The 15,482-nt window shown below is 43.9% G+C and overlaps 1 protein-coding gene across 2 annotated transcripts; it reads right to left on the bottom strand.

The window, feature by feature from the left end:
- Positions 1-428: 428 nt before the first annotated feature.
- Positions 429-4,559, bottom strand: LOC126568445 (keratin-associated protein 16-1-like). Of its 2 annotated transcripts, none has more exons than XM_050224922.1 (4): positions 4,506-4,559; positions 1,377-1,487; positions 901-1,306; positions 429-519 (listed from the first exon to the last, which is right to left on the bottom strand). In XM_050224922.1, exons 1-4 carry the CDS (start codon positions 4,557-4,559, stop codon positions 476-478), a joined length of 615 nt encoding a protein of 204 aa, XP_050080879.1. In that variant the 3' UTR covers positions 429-475. The 2 variants fall into 2 exon arrangements, with proteins under 2 accessions (XP_050080879.1, XP_050080878.1); XM_050224921.1 differs by lacking the exon at positions 429-519 and adding an exon at positions 626-831.
- Positions 4,560-15,482: the final 10,923 nt, after the last annotated feature.

The following is a 15,482-nucleotide window of genomic DNA, read 5'->3' as shown; positions in this document are numbered from 1 at the left end:
TTAGCAATAAAAATCAATAAAGAAAGGAACAGAGGTTTGATTTCCGAATTGATTATACGCTTTTTATTTGATTGAACATTTTCCTAGCTGTGCAAGGTAGCGTTTCTTTTCGTACGTTGATGGATTCTGTCTGCTATAACTACATATGCGATGCTGCTTCCAATTCTCGTTTTTTTTATAGGGTGAAGCTTGCCAATGAAGTGCAGCTAGAAGGCTGGCTTTAACGTGTTTTATAATTTTCAACAACACAACATATTCAATGCAAACGGGAAACGTAGATAAACAACAAGTAATTTTCTCGAACGGAGTATAGTTGAGGTCGCCAATCCGCACGAAGCACGGGGCGCCCCTTGTTAACGATGATGCTAAGACTAGGTCTGGTTTAGTTGGCACACTACGAAAGAGGCTTGGAAGTGAGTAACCGAAGGTTTGTGTTAAACACGCATCAAAAGCACAAGCTCTATCCTTTTCTACACTAGCACGGTCCGCAGGGCACGCAAGCATCGCTGCAAGGATCACCTGAAGAATGAATTCAAATAGTTTATTAGCTTTCGTTTTTGTATAATAACTTAGTGTATTGGGAAAATAGAATGCTCGATTGATCTCACCAATAGTTTGAGGAATTTAACACATACAATCGTGTTCAAATTCATTTACGTCGGAAACAAAACTGTTCCACATTATAGCAATGAGCTTTGCATGGTGCCTGGTAGCGACAGGGCGCCGGTGCATTACAGATCTTGTACGATGGAGGACAGTACCAATTGGTTTTGGCCATCTTCGGTCTTGGCGTTGGCTGACGTACCGCCGACCGGATGCGTTTCAACGGATCTAATGTGTGCACAATGAGGGTGAGTAATTCAACCGAACAATCCACTTAGTAGTTTGAACGATACTTACAGTACGGCACGCTGCAGGAAGGATCACACACTGGAGGATAACTAGGGTCGCAAACTGGAGGGCAACAAGGATCACAAACAGGACCACATACAGGTGGACAGCATGGGTCGCAAGGTCCACAAGGTCCGCAAGGAGCACAAGGGCCGCAAGGTCCACAAGGTCCACAAGGATCGCAAGGTCCACATGGGCCGCAAGGACCACATGGTCCACAGCAAGGATCACAGATTGGGCCGCAGCATGTTGGATCGATTGGGCAAGGATTGCATCCACCACCACCAGTCGGCAGGCAGCAAACCTTCGGGCGAACCGGATTACTCTTCTTACCCATCGTCACAAATCGATATCTACGGGCCCATTGGGATGGGCAGCAGGATGCTTCCGGTTTGGTGAGGCAGCATGGTTTTGCCTAAAAATGGTAACAATATGTTTCCTAATCAGACACATCGAGTAGAGATTCATCTTGAAGATAGTTTTACCTGACATTCAGAACGCGGACAATCATGCTGTAGGCCATTACGCTTAAGACACTCGCAGTTTGAGATCAGGATGCCACCTCGCAGTTCACGACTCTTGCATGGTTTTGGTGACTGTAAGCGGAGCAAGAGGAAAGAAAACACGTAAATACACATGAAAATTCGCAAGCCTCCGGCATGAGACGATGAATAGGCAAGACACAAGGGTGGAATGGCGTTCACGTAACGTAATTCAAACAATTCCTTTCGGAACTGGAAACTCTACACACGGCAATCGGTCATACCACCATTCGTACACCTTTGCATACTTACCCATCAACGGATTTTGCAACATTCTGGAGAGAAGGAGACCTCTGTTCCTTCTCCTGCTCGCTTCCTAGCACCGTTTTGGAGCACAGATCGGACCGACACTGGGCGGACAGCAGCCATTTTTGTAGAACGTTGTACCGGCCGGTACGCAGCAGTACTCCCGAGCTGGAGGTACTTGCACTACTTGCGGCTTTGGTTGGCAGACAAGTGTGGTGCAGATCTCCTTCGGTTCCACGATAACACGCGGGGTGCAGACCACCTTCGGATCTGGCACAATTCGCTTGTAGTAGATAATTCTTGGCTCCGGAATGGTACGCCGTTTGTAGATAATGCATGGTTCGCAGATGGTTTTGGGCTGGTAAATAAGCTTCGGTTCGACGATCGCTTTGGTTTGCGGAACGACGTGCTTGTCAATCACCGTACGCGAACAGTTGATCACCTTCTTCTGTGCGACTAGTCGGGGTGGTTGCTGCACCGTAATGAACCGTGGTCCACATCGTTGGGGAGGGCAGATGGTGGGACACTGCGGCATGCAGTTAAGGTCGTGGGCGGTGCGACAGGTCGGCTCGCAAGGATCACACGGTCCGCAAGGTCCGCAAGGGCCGCATGGGCCGCAAGGTCCACAAGGGCCACATGGTCCGCATGGCCCACACGGTCCGCATGGTCCACACGGTCCACATGGTCCACACGGTCCACATGGTCCACACGGATCGCAAGGACCACAGGGTCCGCACGGTCCACAAGGGCCCTGTGCATTTTTAAAGCAAGCAAACAATGGGAAATGTGCAAGCAGGAAAGAAACAAAAAATGGTGCAAATGTAATACAAGCTATACGCACTAATACGTGATAAATGGCAAAAGAAAAGCAAAAAAATGATCATACCCCACCGCTTCCCCACTCCTATGCAGCGCCTGGGGGGATGGATTTAAAATATTCTCCGCCGGCAACGATCGTACATTTCTTCGTACCGAATATCCGGAATATTCGGTTCCTTGCGACGCAGGTTCCACGTGTAGTGCACCGTATCGGTACTGTCAAAAACAATCAATGGACGCTTCCACCAACACAGATAGGAGGGGGAACGGGGGGTCGACTGTTGGACGGATGGTAGTAGTAGGATTTTTGTTTTAAAGAATTCAATATTATTCTCATGATGAAAGAAAGGAAAACCCGAACGTACGACACGCAATTCTCGGAATGGATCTAAGTGTTAGGGTTGTTTTCTAATGCCCTAGATATCGTTTACTGTTAGAGGGTGTTTGGTGGATACATGTCGAGTTACGAATCTAACAGAACTAACCAACAACCTAAATCTTGAGAAAAATAAACCTTTCTCGTCCTCACTCTACAGATCTGATCTATCTGATTGACGAGCACATAGCTTTCGCAGTTTGAAAAGATGGCTTCACAGACATATCAGATGCTACAATTTGGATCACAGTTATGAGCTTAAAAACAAATCTTGGATTTGAATGTTTAAAATCTATTCTTGTTAATCCCATGAATCGCTTTATCTTCTCCTTCAGACATGTTGTACTGGACATGGTATACTAAGGGTGAAAGTGGATGCGGCACAAATGATCATCACGGGAAGGGCTATGTTTGATCTATACATTACAGGTGCTCTTGCGGTTTTTATCGTACATGGAAACCACACAATAATTCACTCCTGACGTAAGAGGAAACTATTCAAATCAAACCCTATCCTTCAAACACCTCTTTTACGGTGGTCCTACAATTAGAAATTAAAATTCTTCCAAACAAAACAGATAACAATGGCGCAACTTTTGTCCTACACGAAATCATTCTTGAACTTATACGTCATTCTTGAAAATCCTAGCGAATCCGAGAACAGTATCCATGGCCTACTACACTACACTACTCGCTGTGGTGCGAAAGTTTTCTTCGCTCGAGGACAAGCCCCCAACTCCTATGCTACTTAGGTGCTTTAGGTCCTCTCTTAACCCCTCAGTAGTGTTCAAAAGGTATACGAACTTTTACTCCTGTCTCTCCCCCTATCTGGCTGTTCCCGTATAACTTCTTCCCCCCTTACCAGCTGAAATGTGAATGGCCTTCCACAGTTGCCATTGTTTTCGCTCATCATCGAAATAACGATACACGAAAAAAAAGCGACAGAATTCGTCGGTCGTGCAATAACTGGTGGAAGGCTTGGCGGCATTGATCCAAATTCAAAATACTATTTCCACACAGCGATGGTAGGTTGCCTTGTACTGGGCGCCAAGTTTGTGTGTTCGCAAAATAGTATTGATTGGTAACAACACACGTAACTCAAAACACACAAACGTTCATGGTTAATGCTCACTGCTCTTGCTCATCCCAGTTCTCGGAAATAGAACCTAATACCCTGAGGCAGCTCACTAAACCGCTGAACTTTACGAGAACTACGGATACGGTAGACAGTAGTGTCTACGGCCGAGTCTCTTTTCTTCCTAGCCCGGATATGATCGTATGTGTGTGATGGTTTCACATCGCAGTAAGGAAGGAAGGACATGGAACCATACCAGGTGGGGGATGAGATGTTTTAACCACACGCGATATTATTCTGCGCAATCCCTTAACATTTGAGGTTAGGTAGGTAAACTCAACAATGGACACCACAGACTACTATGATCATATCGAAAAAGAAAAAAATACGAAAAGGTGAGGCAAGGACGAAGCAAGCAAAGTGGAAAGGTGCAAACATCCTAGGACCCTTAGTAGTGATGGCGCAGGCAAAGGTAACAGAAATGATAACGGTGCTTGGTGCAACAGGATAGGGTACAGCGGTCACATTTGTGGCAGGAGGAGCAGTGGTGTCTTACGCAAGGATAGCAGGAGTAGCAGGGATCACAGGGACCACAGCACGGATCGCACATTTTCGGTGTTTTATTTTCGGTAGATTGACTTGTCGAATAAATCACTGCAAGAGGGATGAAGAATGGGAAACATTCTTGTATCAGGAAACGAGTTCTTAACACAATTACGCACTATTTGACAGAAACTAATCACCCTCCGGTATAGAGAGGCAGGCACCAACACTAAACTAGGCCAAGGCCGGACCTAGGAAGAGGAGGTACCCTAAAAATTCCCTTCAAGAATACGTACAAGATTCACGGCGTAGTTCGATGTTCAAATGATGTTCGCACAGAAAGGTTCACGAGTCAATCCGGATAGCTTCAGTGGTTTTTCTAGTTGTAAAAATTCTAGCAAAATATTTTCTATTCTTTTATAACACACTTGGAAATTTCGGAACTTTTTTTTTCTTAAATTTTCTTCCTTTAACAACTTCTCCGTTCGAAAGGTAAAACTATAATAACCGAGCTGGTGGCGATTGCACGGTTATATACTGTTATTTTGGTTGCTATGGGAATTTTTGCCCAGATGGAAGTCTACGTGAACGACGTACTACGATGTTTTTGGAGCACAACTTCACTCCTGGACCTACTACGCTCATGCATTTGTTTCGCACAATGTTTTGATGAAGAAAGATGTAGTTTTTCGTATATAAAGTAATTTTTATGCATAGAATGCTCAGAGATAATAAAATAATATAAGGAAACTTGCGTAGTATAAAGACAAATTTAAGGCGACTCCGTACTCAAGAAGAGGTATGCACTTCATTTTCTTTTGACAGAGAAATTTTTAATTTTCTTGTATTGGATAGTGGTAAGTGTATTGTATTGAAAAGAACTTTTAAAAATAATATTTCAATAAAATATTAATATTGCCCAACAGTAGGACTGGTTTTCCTTCTATGAGAGACAACAAATAATTTTACCTTCATTTTTATGTGGAAAATGTTTTTTTTCGTTTTAATGTGAAAGGAGGCAAATTAGTTATTCAATTTTCGCTAACCGTATGAATGCATTTGGAGGGTAAACAACATTTGAAAGAATGTAATCAACTTAATTACTTATAAAAAAGGACTCGTTTTTAAAAAATACAAATTAGAAAATTAACCAACGAATTCGTTTCAATAGTTCTCCGTACTGTTTAAAGCGCCACCTAGCAATGCATAGCTGCCTCAACGAAACGATATTCGCTGCTATAGACACCTAGCGGACTGTAGCTGACTTAATTCGATGAATTTGGATATCCTCATCTAGACGCAATTACCGGAAGTCGTGTAGAGTTTGTTGGCGTATGTCTGCATGCTAATGCAACTTTAAGTTACAGGGAGTATTTTCCAGTAAACAATAGTTCTTCTTTCTTGGCACTACCACATCTTTCCTTGACTTGATTTTATCCTTAGCTAGACATTCAGTCCTTCAATATCTGTTCCTACCTGCGTCTTAAGCACCTGCAGCCTGAAATTATTAGTTATGTGGTATATTAAATACAAATGTTTACATAATCAAATGTATCAAATGTGTCTTAAATGAAAATAGGAAACAAAAGACATTAACAAATAATAAAAAAATGTTCTCTTGCCTCAGACTCAAATGCTTTCGAAAAAACTGATGAATGCAACGATGAGCTAATTTCTGTGAACAGCGATCAATCATGTTGTTATCATCCAGTCAAATGGGGCTAAAATGCAACAAACCATTGAAAATGGAAACCAGAACTAAGCGCAACAGTACAGAAAAAAAATCAGGAATAAGGTACAATCTAGATATTTCTAATCTCTTCATTACTTTCGAGGTGTTTGATAACGCAGCGATTAATTTGAATTTGAAAAAAATATCGCTCTCATGGGCGTTTAGTTTAACAAATAAAAACACCACACACAATGGAATGATATCCGCTCGAAGAATGTTAATTTTTATCGAGTGAAACTACCTTAAGCTCATCATAAAAATATGAATAAAATGATTATTGTAAGATACTTTCGGAAACAATAGCCAACAACGCGTCGTAATCTCGCGTAGTAAGGTATTGCTGATAGTGAATCGGAGTGTAGGTGAGGAAAATATGAATAACGAGCTTTGTCCCCAACAGGCACATTCCTCATACAGCACAGACCGCTATCATTTGTTGTGAAGGAGAACAAATTAAATAAATAATGCATCAAAAAACAGTTTACCCCGGAATGTGTTACACCGACCGTACAGACCCTCCTTTTTGGACGGACTTCTTCCCATGCTTCCTGATTACCTCATCGGCACTGCATTTCCCAGTGAATGCTCTAGTTCCCTACGCCACATGGAGCGGCCGTATCTTCCCTGTAGCTTATCATACTAATTTACAAACTTAACTTTTCCACATCTGCATGTTTTCAATGCATCAAGCACCGCCCTGGTTGCTTCCCATTTCTTCCACACCTTTTACGATTACGGGTGCGGGATTTAAAGCACCCGAGTTATGGCGTTGCACACCCTTAACTTTGTGGGTCGTTGGGCTTCTGTGTATTGTTCGCGTTTTCATCTCCTCGTCGGTGCACCCAGCGGGATGAGAGCATGCAGAGAAGTTGCGTAAAATGGAAACAAATTCCATCCACAATTGTCGCGGCCGGCAATGGGCTGGGGTGGAATGACAAGAAAAAGAGCAAAAATCCTGAGCAAGAGATGTTTTGCCCGCGCTTTGCTTACATCAGGTCACAGCAAAGTTTAAAAGGGATACACCGGGTGGATTGTGTCCCATTAAATGGTAAACAAATGATAGTACTCGTGGGTACTGGTGGATGCTAATTTTGTCAGTATAACTATTATGACATCGCTGCCACTTGTGTTGTATAAATTAATTCTGCTGTATTTGTCTACGTTAAGATGACAGAGCATCTCTTCATTGATTTTAAAGAGAATTATGACAGGATAGTCAGTGTAAAACAAAACATTGAGCGATCTTGGAGCAAACTTTGCTTGCTACCAATCAGGGCTAGACTATCTTCTCTATAAATTTTGCGCTCGAGAGGGTCATCCGAGACTCAGAATCGTAGTTATCCAATCAATCAAGGTCCATTTTCATGGTACGGATGGACGAGGCTCGCCTTAGTAGCAGGAAAAAATCTTACAGGGTTAGAACATTTATAGTCCCAGTTCTCTTATATTCCCCTAAGAAATTTGAGGACCTGTCCAAAACTAACGAACTTCTCTTAGCTACATTCCTGGATGATGCAAGGGAGGATTATTGGTCCCTTTTCGGTGGAAGGACAATGGACATGGTGCTATCATAACGAGCTCTTTGATGCTAGGGACGACTCAGTAAAATCTATGTAGACCTTCATAGGCTCAAATGGAAAAGCAGTGATTGCTGTGATAAAAATCCACCAGAAAAACCAGGATGATTGGCATACGAAAAGTGCGATTTTGAGCGAATCACTGGTACCCGTTGCTGTTGTGAAGATCGGCGCCGATTCTTAAGATCACGTGATCCAATTTCAGGAGATGATCGGCTAAGAAAACCGCCCACTTTACGACAGGTATAATAGTTTTCTGCAAAGTGTGCCCTACCTTGGCGTAAATATTAAACAACAGACATGTTACCGTATGAATAATTGATGTGTCATTTTCCCAGACCCAGTCAGCCAGGATGAACCGATAAACCATCTAGCCGTGCTACCTTCACACCCATTGTATGGGCCACCTGCCTCGAGCGGATCGTCGGCATCGGTGTTACGTTAAATACACTTTTATGCATACACAGGCCCCATCTCATTAGCAAATATTTCACCTTTTGCCGGCATCCCGGTTCGGTAAAAGGTGGTTCAAACAAACATGAACGAACCGTCAGAAAAAAAAACGTCCCTCTAGTGAACGAGCCCCCGAACAAAGAAAATATGGTAACTAACAACCTTTCGTTTCCTTACCACTTGGCGCATCTTAATAGCTCTCGGAGACGCGATGCCTCCTCGCGTATATGAAATGTGCCGCCGGTCCTGCCCCCCGAGGCCCATGGCCTCGTAGCACGGAGAGGAACTATGTCAATTAATTAGCAAACCACGGGGAATAATTAATGATCGAAACGGTTACCACATTCGGGAGCATCCAGGCATAATGGAAGGGCTACCAAACATACCTTTCCTTTGGTGTGTGTGTGTGTACCTTTGATGTCCGTAGAGAGAAGCTGGCACTGTAACTGCCACTGTTTGGGAGGGAGCGTTAATGCTGTCCGCGTGCCGTACTTGTATCTCTTCATTTGTTTTGCACCGTTATTATGATTGCCTTCCTGTTTCGTGGCCGTTTTGTTTCACCGTGTGGGGTTTTTTTTTGGCCACCGTTTCTGACTGTCCTCCTCGGCACCTCGGAAGATGCTCCTTTGTTTTACCCGGCATATGCACTCCACACATATCACGATGTATGTTCGGAAGTTTTGTTGTTTTGTTGCGGCTTCGATGCTGTTTCATCGGCCATCACTCCCTTAGCGGCACATGTCTGAGGGCATGTTATTCGCGCAGACGGTTCGGTCGGAGTCCGAGAGAGCCTCGCATTCCTCCCGCAATGCCTTATCGTCTTTCTCAACGCAGTTATGCTTCAATGTTGTTAGCTTTTATGCTACAACGGTAGGAACTCCGGTAAGGAAAGATGGGAACAAAAATGGATAAAAATCGGATGATTAGTTATTTGATTGGTGGTGGAATTCGTTTGTGTTTGATGGGCATGTACCTTGGTTCGCAGCCGATAATCGGTGTGTTTTGTTACTGCTAAACTATGCGCGGCTGCTCCACCGACGAGGTATGATTTGTTTTAACACAATTTACGTAACGGATGGAAGATGAGTAAATTAGCTGGTAAAAAAGCTGGACCACAGTCATAGTTTTATGCAGCAGAATTAAAGCATGTTTAATAATCGTGAGCTACATGCTTAATATCGTCAATATTTCAACTGTTTCCCGATAAACTTTCAGTAATACATTGATTCACTATGTGCCTTTAATAGGTAATTACTGGCATACCTGGCCTTAACTGCACAATGTTTTTTCTCATTTTTTGTCAGTGTCCATGTTCGGTTTTGGTGTTTCTGTTTGAAGTCGTTTCTTGTTTGTGTTTTTGCTTACAGCTACAAGCTTCCGGCACCAATTATTATGCACCACCCAGCAAGCGGAGTGTAGGTTTTTGATTGAACGATTGAACTACTTCCTTTTGTTGCGCTTTCGCACCTTTTACATTTAACATGCCTTGCAATGCTTTCTGTTGTCCATCGTTCATCGGTTCACGATGCGGCGACCTGGAAATGTTTGAAACTGCATCAAGCATAACCCCTTCGGTGCTTAGTAGCAAACCCGCCACCAAGTCGAGTGCGAGTGCATCAATGCAGAGAGAGCGATTACTTAATCGCTTTTGTTTAATTGCGGTACTCTCGGTACCTCTAAAATCATCCAGTGCCGGTTAGAGACACCCGGCCCACGGTTGACGAAATGGAGCTTCATCACGCCCATCAGTCTCGTACGCTTGTTCGGGGCAGTTTTAATCGAGTCCATCAACAAGGAAATGATGCAACGTTGAAGTGTCTCGAGCACGGAACCACGGATGACCCAGTGGCCCCTCGGGTCTATGGTCAAATGTGGCCGAATGCAGCAGACGGGACGGGAATGGTCGAAATTGTATCAAATGCGCGTAACATGCGCATGAACATCCAAAACCCACAGTGCGAGCGTAACGTGCGGACCGCGCTTCGATCGGTACGATCGGAAAATTGCCACCTGATGCTACCGCGCGAGAAAGATTGTACGATGATGATGCTGCGGGAAATGTGCTTAGCGAACACAGCTGATGGTGATTGGGGTATAAGATTATGAGTCGTTCAAATTCGCTCGCTTGTACCGATTACTCGGCCAAATTAATCTTAGCGCTTATGAAAAACAAGACCAATACGGGTTGGCTTACGGGGAGTGATTTTTTTGTAGGAGATGTGAATTTTAAACACATAAAAAAAGATAAAAATACTAGCACGACTTCACAATGAGCTTACAAAAAATATCTTCAACCCCGCAATTTGTCTGCCGGAACGAGGAAAAGTTTATTGGCATCTGTTCGAGACAAGCCCAATCACCCACACTCAGTACGCGACGGTGCGTGAGGATCATGGTGGGATATTCTTGCACCTGAAGCGAACTAGCCAGAACGTATCTACATCAGATACCACGGTACCATAAGATGAAACCTTCGAGTGCCTTTGATGAGGTTATATACCAACTCAAAAATCATCTATGATTCAGAGCTTGTTTGGAAGATTTTTTTCCAATAAAACGGTTGCGGAACAAACCATCGAAGTATCTGCACAGTGCAACAGAGCGGGCCTGTTTCAAGTGAAACACGACTTACGATAAGAATTACGATAAGTTTCTTGATGTAAATTATTGGATAAGATCCCTCAATTTACAAGCCTCAAGGCTTGTAAGAATTTTGTTTTGGTTAGATTACTAGGATCAAATAAGAAATCAGTCTATTTCATTTGCTGTCTACGTTACATCCTCTAGTGCATCTGGATTAACGAACGTTTTTCAAATATTTCCGCCATCCAAATAAGAAAAAAAAAAACCATTATCGCTGATGAGACCCACTCCGATACGGATCGATCTAGTTGATGGCATAACAGAGAGTGGACACAAAGCTCGGAGAACACGCAAGGATGATGATGAGGATGATTAACTCTTTACGCGAAACAAACCAGCCCCCCCCCCCCCCCTTCCATGTTTTGGTGGGAACAAAAATTGCCAACTATGTATTACTTCATCACCAATTGCTGCTGTCCAAAACTCGTACAGCCGTCGTACGCTGGCTGTTGCGTATGAGTAACGTGCGCCGGGCTTGATCTGCTTGATTGTTGGCGCGGTGTGATCTGCACTGCTATCAGGAGATGGATCGTGCAGCAATCTCTCGTTATCGAACATTACTCACAATCAGCCTAGCTTATCGGTGAGGGTGTGATTTTTCCGATAGCTTTATCAGTTGGAATGATAATGGAAAAGCTGTTTCGTAGAGGGTGGTTGATTACTTAACGGATGTAGTTTGTGCGGAAAGAAGGCACCAATAGAGAGGGAGGTTTGGTTAAGGGATGGTAAGAATTCGGAAATAATTTGAAAATCGCTGAGCAAAACCTCATCATCCTGCGCCATGATGGTTTGGGCGATTTAATCGTATTATTACCTATTGTTGTGCAATGTGTATTTGTTCGATTTAGGGTTTAAAGAAGCTGTTTTTCTTATTCAATTCAATTTCCTATGTACTATGTCTTTATGTACTGAAAAAGTCTTATCTATTGCTTGAATTGCACAAATCTCCATTTGCAACTGATCGTAAAGCAAGGCTCAGATAGAGATGAAAGACTACGAAAATTGACTTTTAACCCTGCCGTGGCTGCCGAAGGACCGGTCTGCCCTGGGTGACAACATTTTTGTAGCATGCGTCTTTAAAAGTAAGACTTGAGCAAAATAGAAATGTTGGACGAATAAAATTCACATATTTCATCTCAATCAACTCTACAGAAACGGGAGAATAATTTCTTTTTAAATTGCATTTTAATAGTAGTTAATCTTTAAGCCGTTTGGCAAGAGTTGTGTGTTTTTGGTTTGAATTGGTGATAGATTGTTGTCTAATTGGATTTGCTCTACTACTTTTCTACCACATTCTTTTTTTTGTTTCCCCCCCTCCCCCCCCCCCCTTTCTTCTCTCCTTCATATGTGTATCCACTTTCTTTGTGTCCTTTAAAAACAAACAAATAAATCTCGCATAACAGCTACGCCGGAACAGCGCGTGTGTGCTGCTGCCCTTCAGATGACTGCCGCGCTCCACATTCGCGACCGCAGAAATCGTTTAAATTATATGGTCATGCAAAAGCTCTGCTGGTGGTGGTGCTGGTGGCCCACATTTCACTGAGCAAATCGGTCAAATGTGGAGCTAAATCTTGGGCGCGGCCGGTAAACCTGGAGGAAATCAAGTTCGCATTTTTTTGTGTGTTTCGTAGTTTTATCATCACCGGAACCATACCGAGAGCAAATAAACACGCCTAACGACAAACCGAAGATGCGCTCGGAACCTGATTACAAGATGAACATTAATCACCATTTCCATAATCACTGCTGGGGGCTTTTTTTTTTGGGGGGATGGAAAATAGGAATTACAATGTTTGTCTTCTGCTTGGAAAGTCAACAAACCATCACTAATGTTGTCCGATCGTAAGGTGTCGACCAAAACGAAAGGAAGTAGACGGTTTGTTTGTTGGAACAACCCGATGTAGGGAATCGTTTCGCTCTTAAAATTATCAAGAGTCATCAGGTGTGGTTCAGTTTTTGTTTTTCGGTGTCTGGTGGTGGTGAGAGAAAAGAAATGATAATTATTGCCCACCTGGTAAATGCTAATACGGGGGGGCTTTGCTGTTTTGTGCACGAGCGGGGGGAGTCCTCGTGCAACGGGTAGTGGTGACACGATCGGTACCGACATGGTGAGCAAAAGTAAGCAATTAGTGAAAAATTGATAGTGATTAGATAACGAAACTGCACACCATTAGGGCTGTAGCAGTGCTTTCACGACCACGGACGGATCGAAACTTGCTTGTGAGGTTTTTTGTGTGGATAAGTTTAACTTGCAGAGCATAGCAAAAAGGGAATAAATTAAAAGTTCACCAGTCGGCAGAATAACTAACGACAAAGCCCACGAAAGTGCGAGAAAGATGAGATGCAATCAAACGAGAAGGTAATGTGGCCATGGTGAACAAACGGTGAATCTCTGTGCCTGAGTATGAGGAAGCGCACATACGAGCTAACAAACAAACGAAAAAAAAAAACTTACAACGGTGCACAGTACTAGCAAATGACATAGTTTTTCGCGGTTGTCGTTTTGTGGTGGCAAAAAAACGACCACATTTTCCCCTCCCTGAGCGGCACTGGCGGCTTTGCGTCGGCGGTTGACCCGGTTCGTCCGGAACTGGTTACGAAAAGGCGGAAGATGATGGCCAATGACACACTGCCGACTGGTCCAACATAGTCTGATAAAATGACGAAACAGTAGAGGAGCGCAGCGCAGAGCAACAACTTAACGCCACTTGCCAAAGAAAATCGGAAAACTCGGGATCTCGGGAACTTGGGCTTGGGCATCGACTATGGAGGCGATTACCGTAGGCGAATCGTAGCGGTAAATGAGAAAGTGCCGGGCAAAGTACCTTTCCAGCGGGAGGTTTCTTACGAATCGCGTCTGGATGATGCTGGTTGGGCGGACGCGTCAAGACGCATTCCAGCGTGAACGTTCGGTTTGGGTCCGAGACCTTTCGGTCGATTTCGATCGGTCGGTCACATGCTGGTCAAACCGGTTCGTTTGTATGCAGTTTGCGGTGGGGTGTAAAAAAACACGTAAACAAACACGATCAGCTGAGCACCCGGAAAAAGGTCGGGAGAGTGCATGAGAGAATAAGACGTTCGATTAAGACGAAGTGGTCGTCAATCAGAGATTCTTCATTAGCATTTGGAGTATGGGATGTGGATGGAGGAACTACAGTGAAAAGCAGGGATAAAACGTCACTCTAATTAGACAGAACATTTTATGGAAAACAGAGTAATGGTACATGTTACATTTATTGCTCGTAGAATTTAGGAACTAAGAAGGGCCACATACACTAGTTTACAATTAGTAGTCTAAAAATCGCTGGAACCTAAGTGAGAGAGAGAGAGAGAGAGAGAGAGAAAGAGGGAGAGAAACTAATACTTTTCATGAAGATTCAGTGACGGAGACAAGAGATTCCTTGGGCAGGAAACGCTTAGCAGGAAGTATTTAGAATAAATCCTTGGGACCTTGGTGAGCTTCCAGTATTTTCAATTTTTAGTACAGGATCGAAAGTGTTATAGATCAGAACTCTTTCAAAGGCGTTATCCAGTCATCCTCTAGAACAACATCAAACACCAAACATCAAGTTGATCATCCCTGCACAACAGGGTGATATGTGCTGCTCAGGTTGATATCTCCGCTCTTGCTGACGTTTGAAGCCATCCGACCGAGCTATCATGCTCCCCCTTTAGGGTGGCTATTTTTTTTCCTTCTCTCCATCCGCGAGGCGCGATAGTTTTGGGGCGCTTAAGTCACTCAACGCTCTCTCGCTCTCATTTGGCGGCGGTGCGCAAACCGGCTCACCAGTGCGCCAGTAGGGGGATGATTCTCTGCAAACCCCTCGCCGACTGGAGCGCATCAAGAGCGTAGTTTTTCCAGCGGGTGTTTATTTCAACGAAAGCAACGTTACCGAGTGGACGTGTGGACCGTGTTTCCACGCCGACGACGAATAGAGTAGTGTTACCACGTCGTAAAAAAAGCGCCGTTTTTTTCGGTTACCGCGTGTTGTGTTTGTTTTACCCTTTTTTCCTTCACTCCATTACTTCGCCTTTCTATTGTTTATATTGTTTGTGCCGCGTTGTGTGTCTTGAGCACATGTGTGCGTGTGTTTGTGTGTGCGAATAAGTCGCATCAATGGTGTGTTTCTGGCCGGATTGATGATCCGATGATCATTGCTCGACGTGCGCCGATTACACCCGAGTGTTGTTGTGCCGGGGAAGCCGTTCAGAGTAGGAAGAAAATAGAAAAGGATCGCCACCGAGAAACGAACCGCTTTTTCCCATTTCCCGTGCGTGTGTAATGTGTGTGATCTTCGTTTTGTGTCGATCGGTATTTTACATTTGTGGGTTTTCCTAACTGAAGTGCAGCCCCGGGGTGGGCTTGTGTCGGGTTGATAATACGTTTGCTGCACGCGAACCCACACTATCGTTTGTCAAACTGTGTACGCGAACATAAAGGTTCAACCATTCTGGAGCTGAGTATTATTGTGTTTTAATTTTCCAAATTTCCATCGGCCGAAAAATTGCACGCGTGCGAAAGTCGTTTTCCCATGCGCGCAGACCGTTGTGTCCCGTTGACTTTCGTGCGTGATTTTTAATAGTG

The sequence above is a fragment of the Anopheles maculipalpis genome, chromosome 2RL (genome assembly GCF_943734695.1).
Source record: "Anopheles maculipalpis chromosome 2RL, idAnoMacuDA_375_x, whole genome shotgun sequence".
NCBI classification, from domain to species: domain Eukaryota; kingdom Metazoa; phylum Arthropoda; class Insecta; order Diptera; family Culicidae; genus Anopheles; species Anopheles maculipalpis.
Note: the sequence above shows the minus strand (reverse complement) of the source record. Positions and strands in the feature narration are given on the sequence as shown.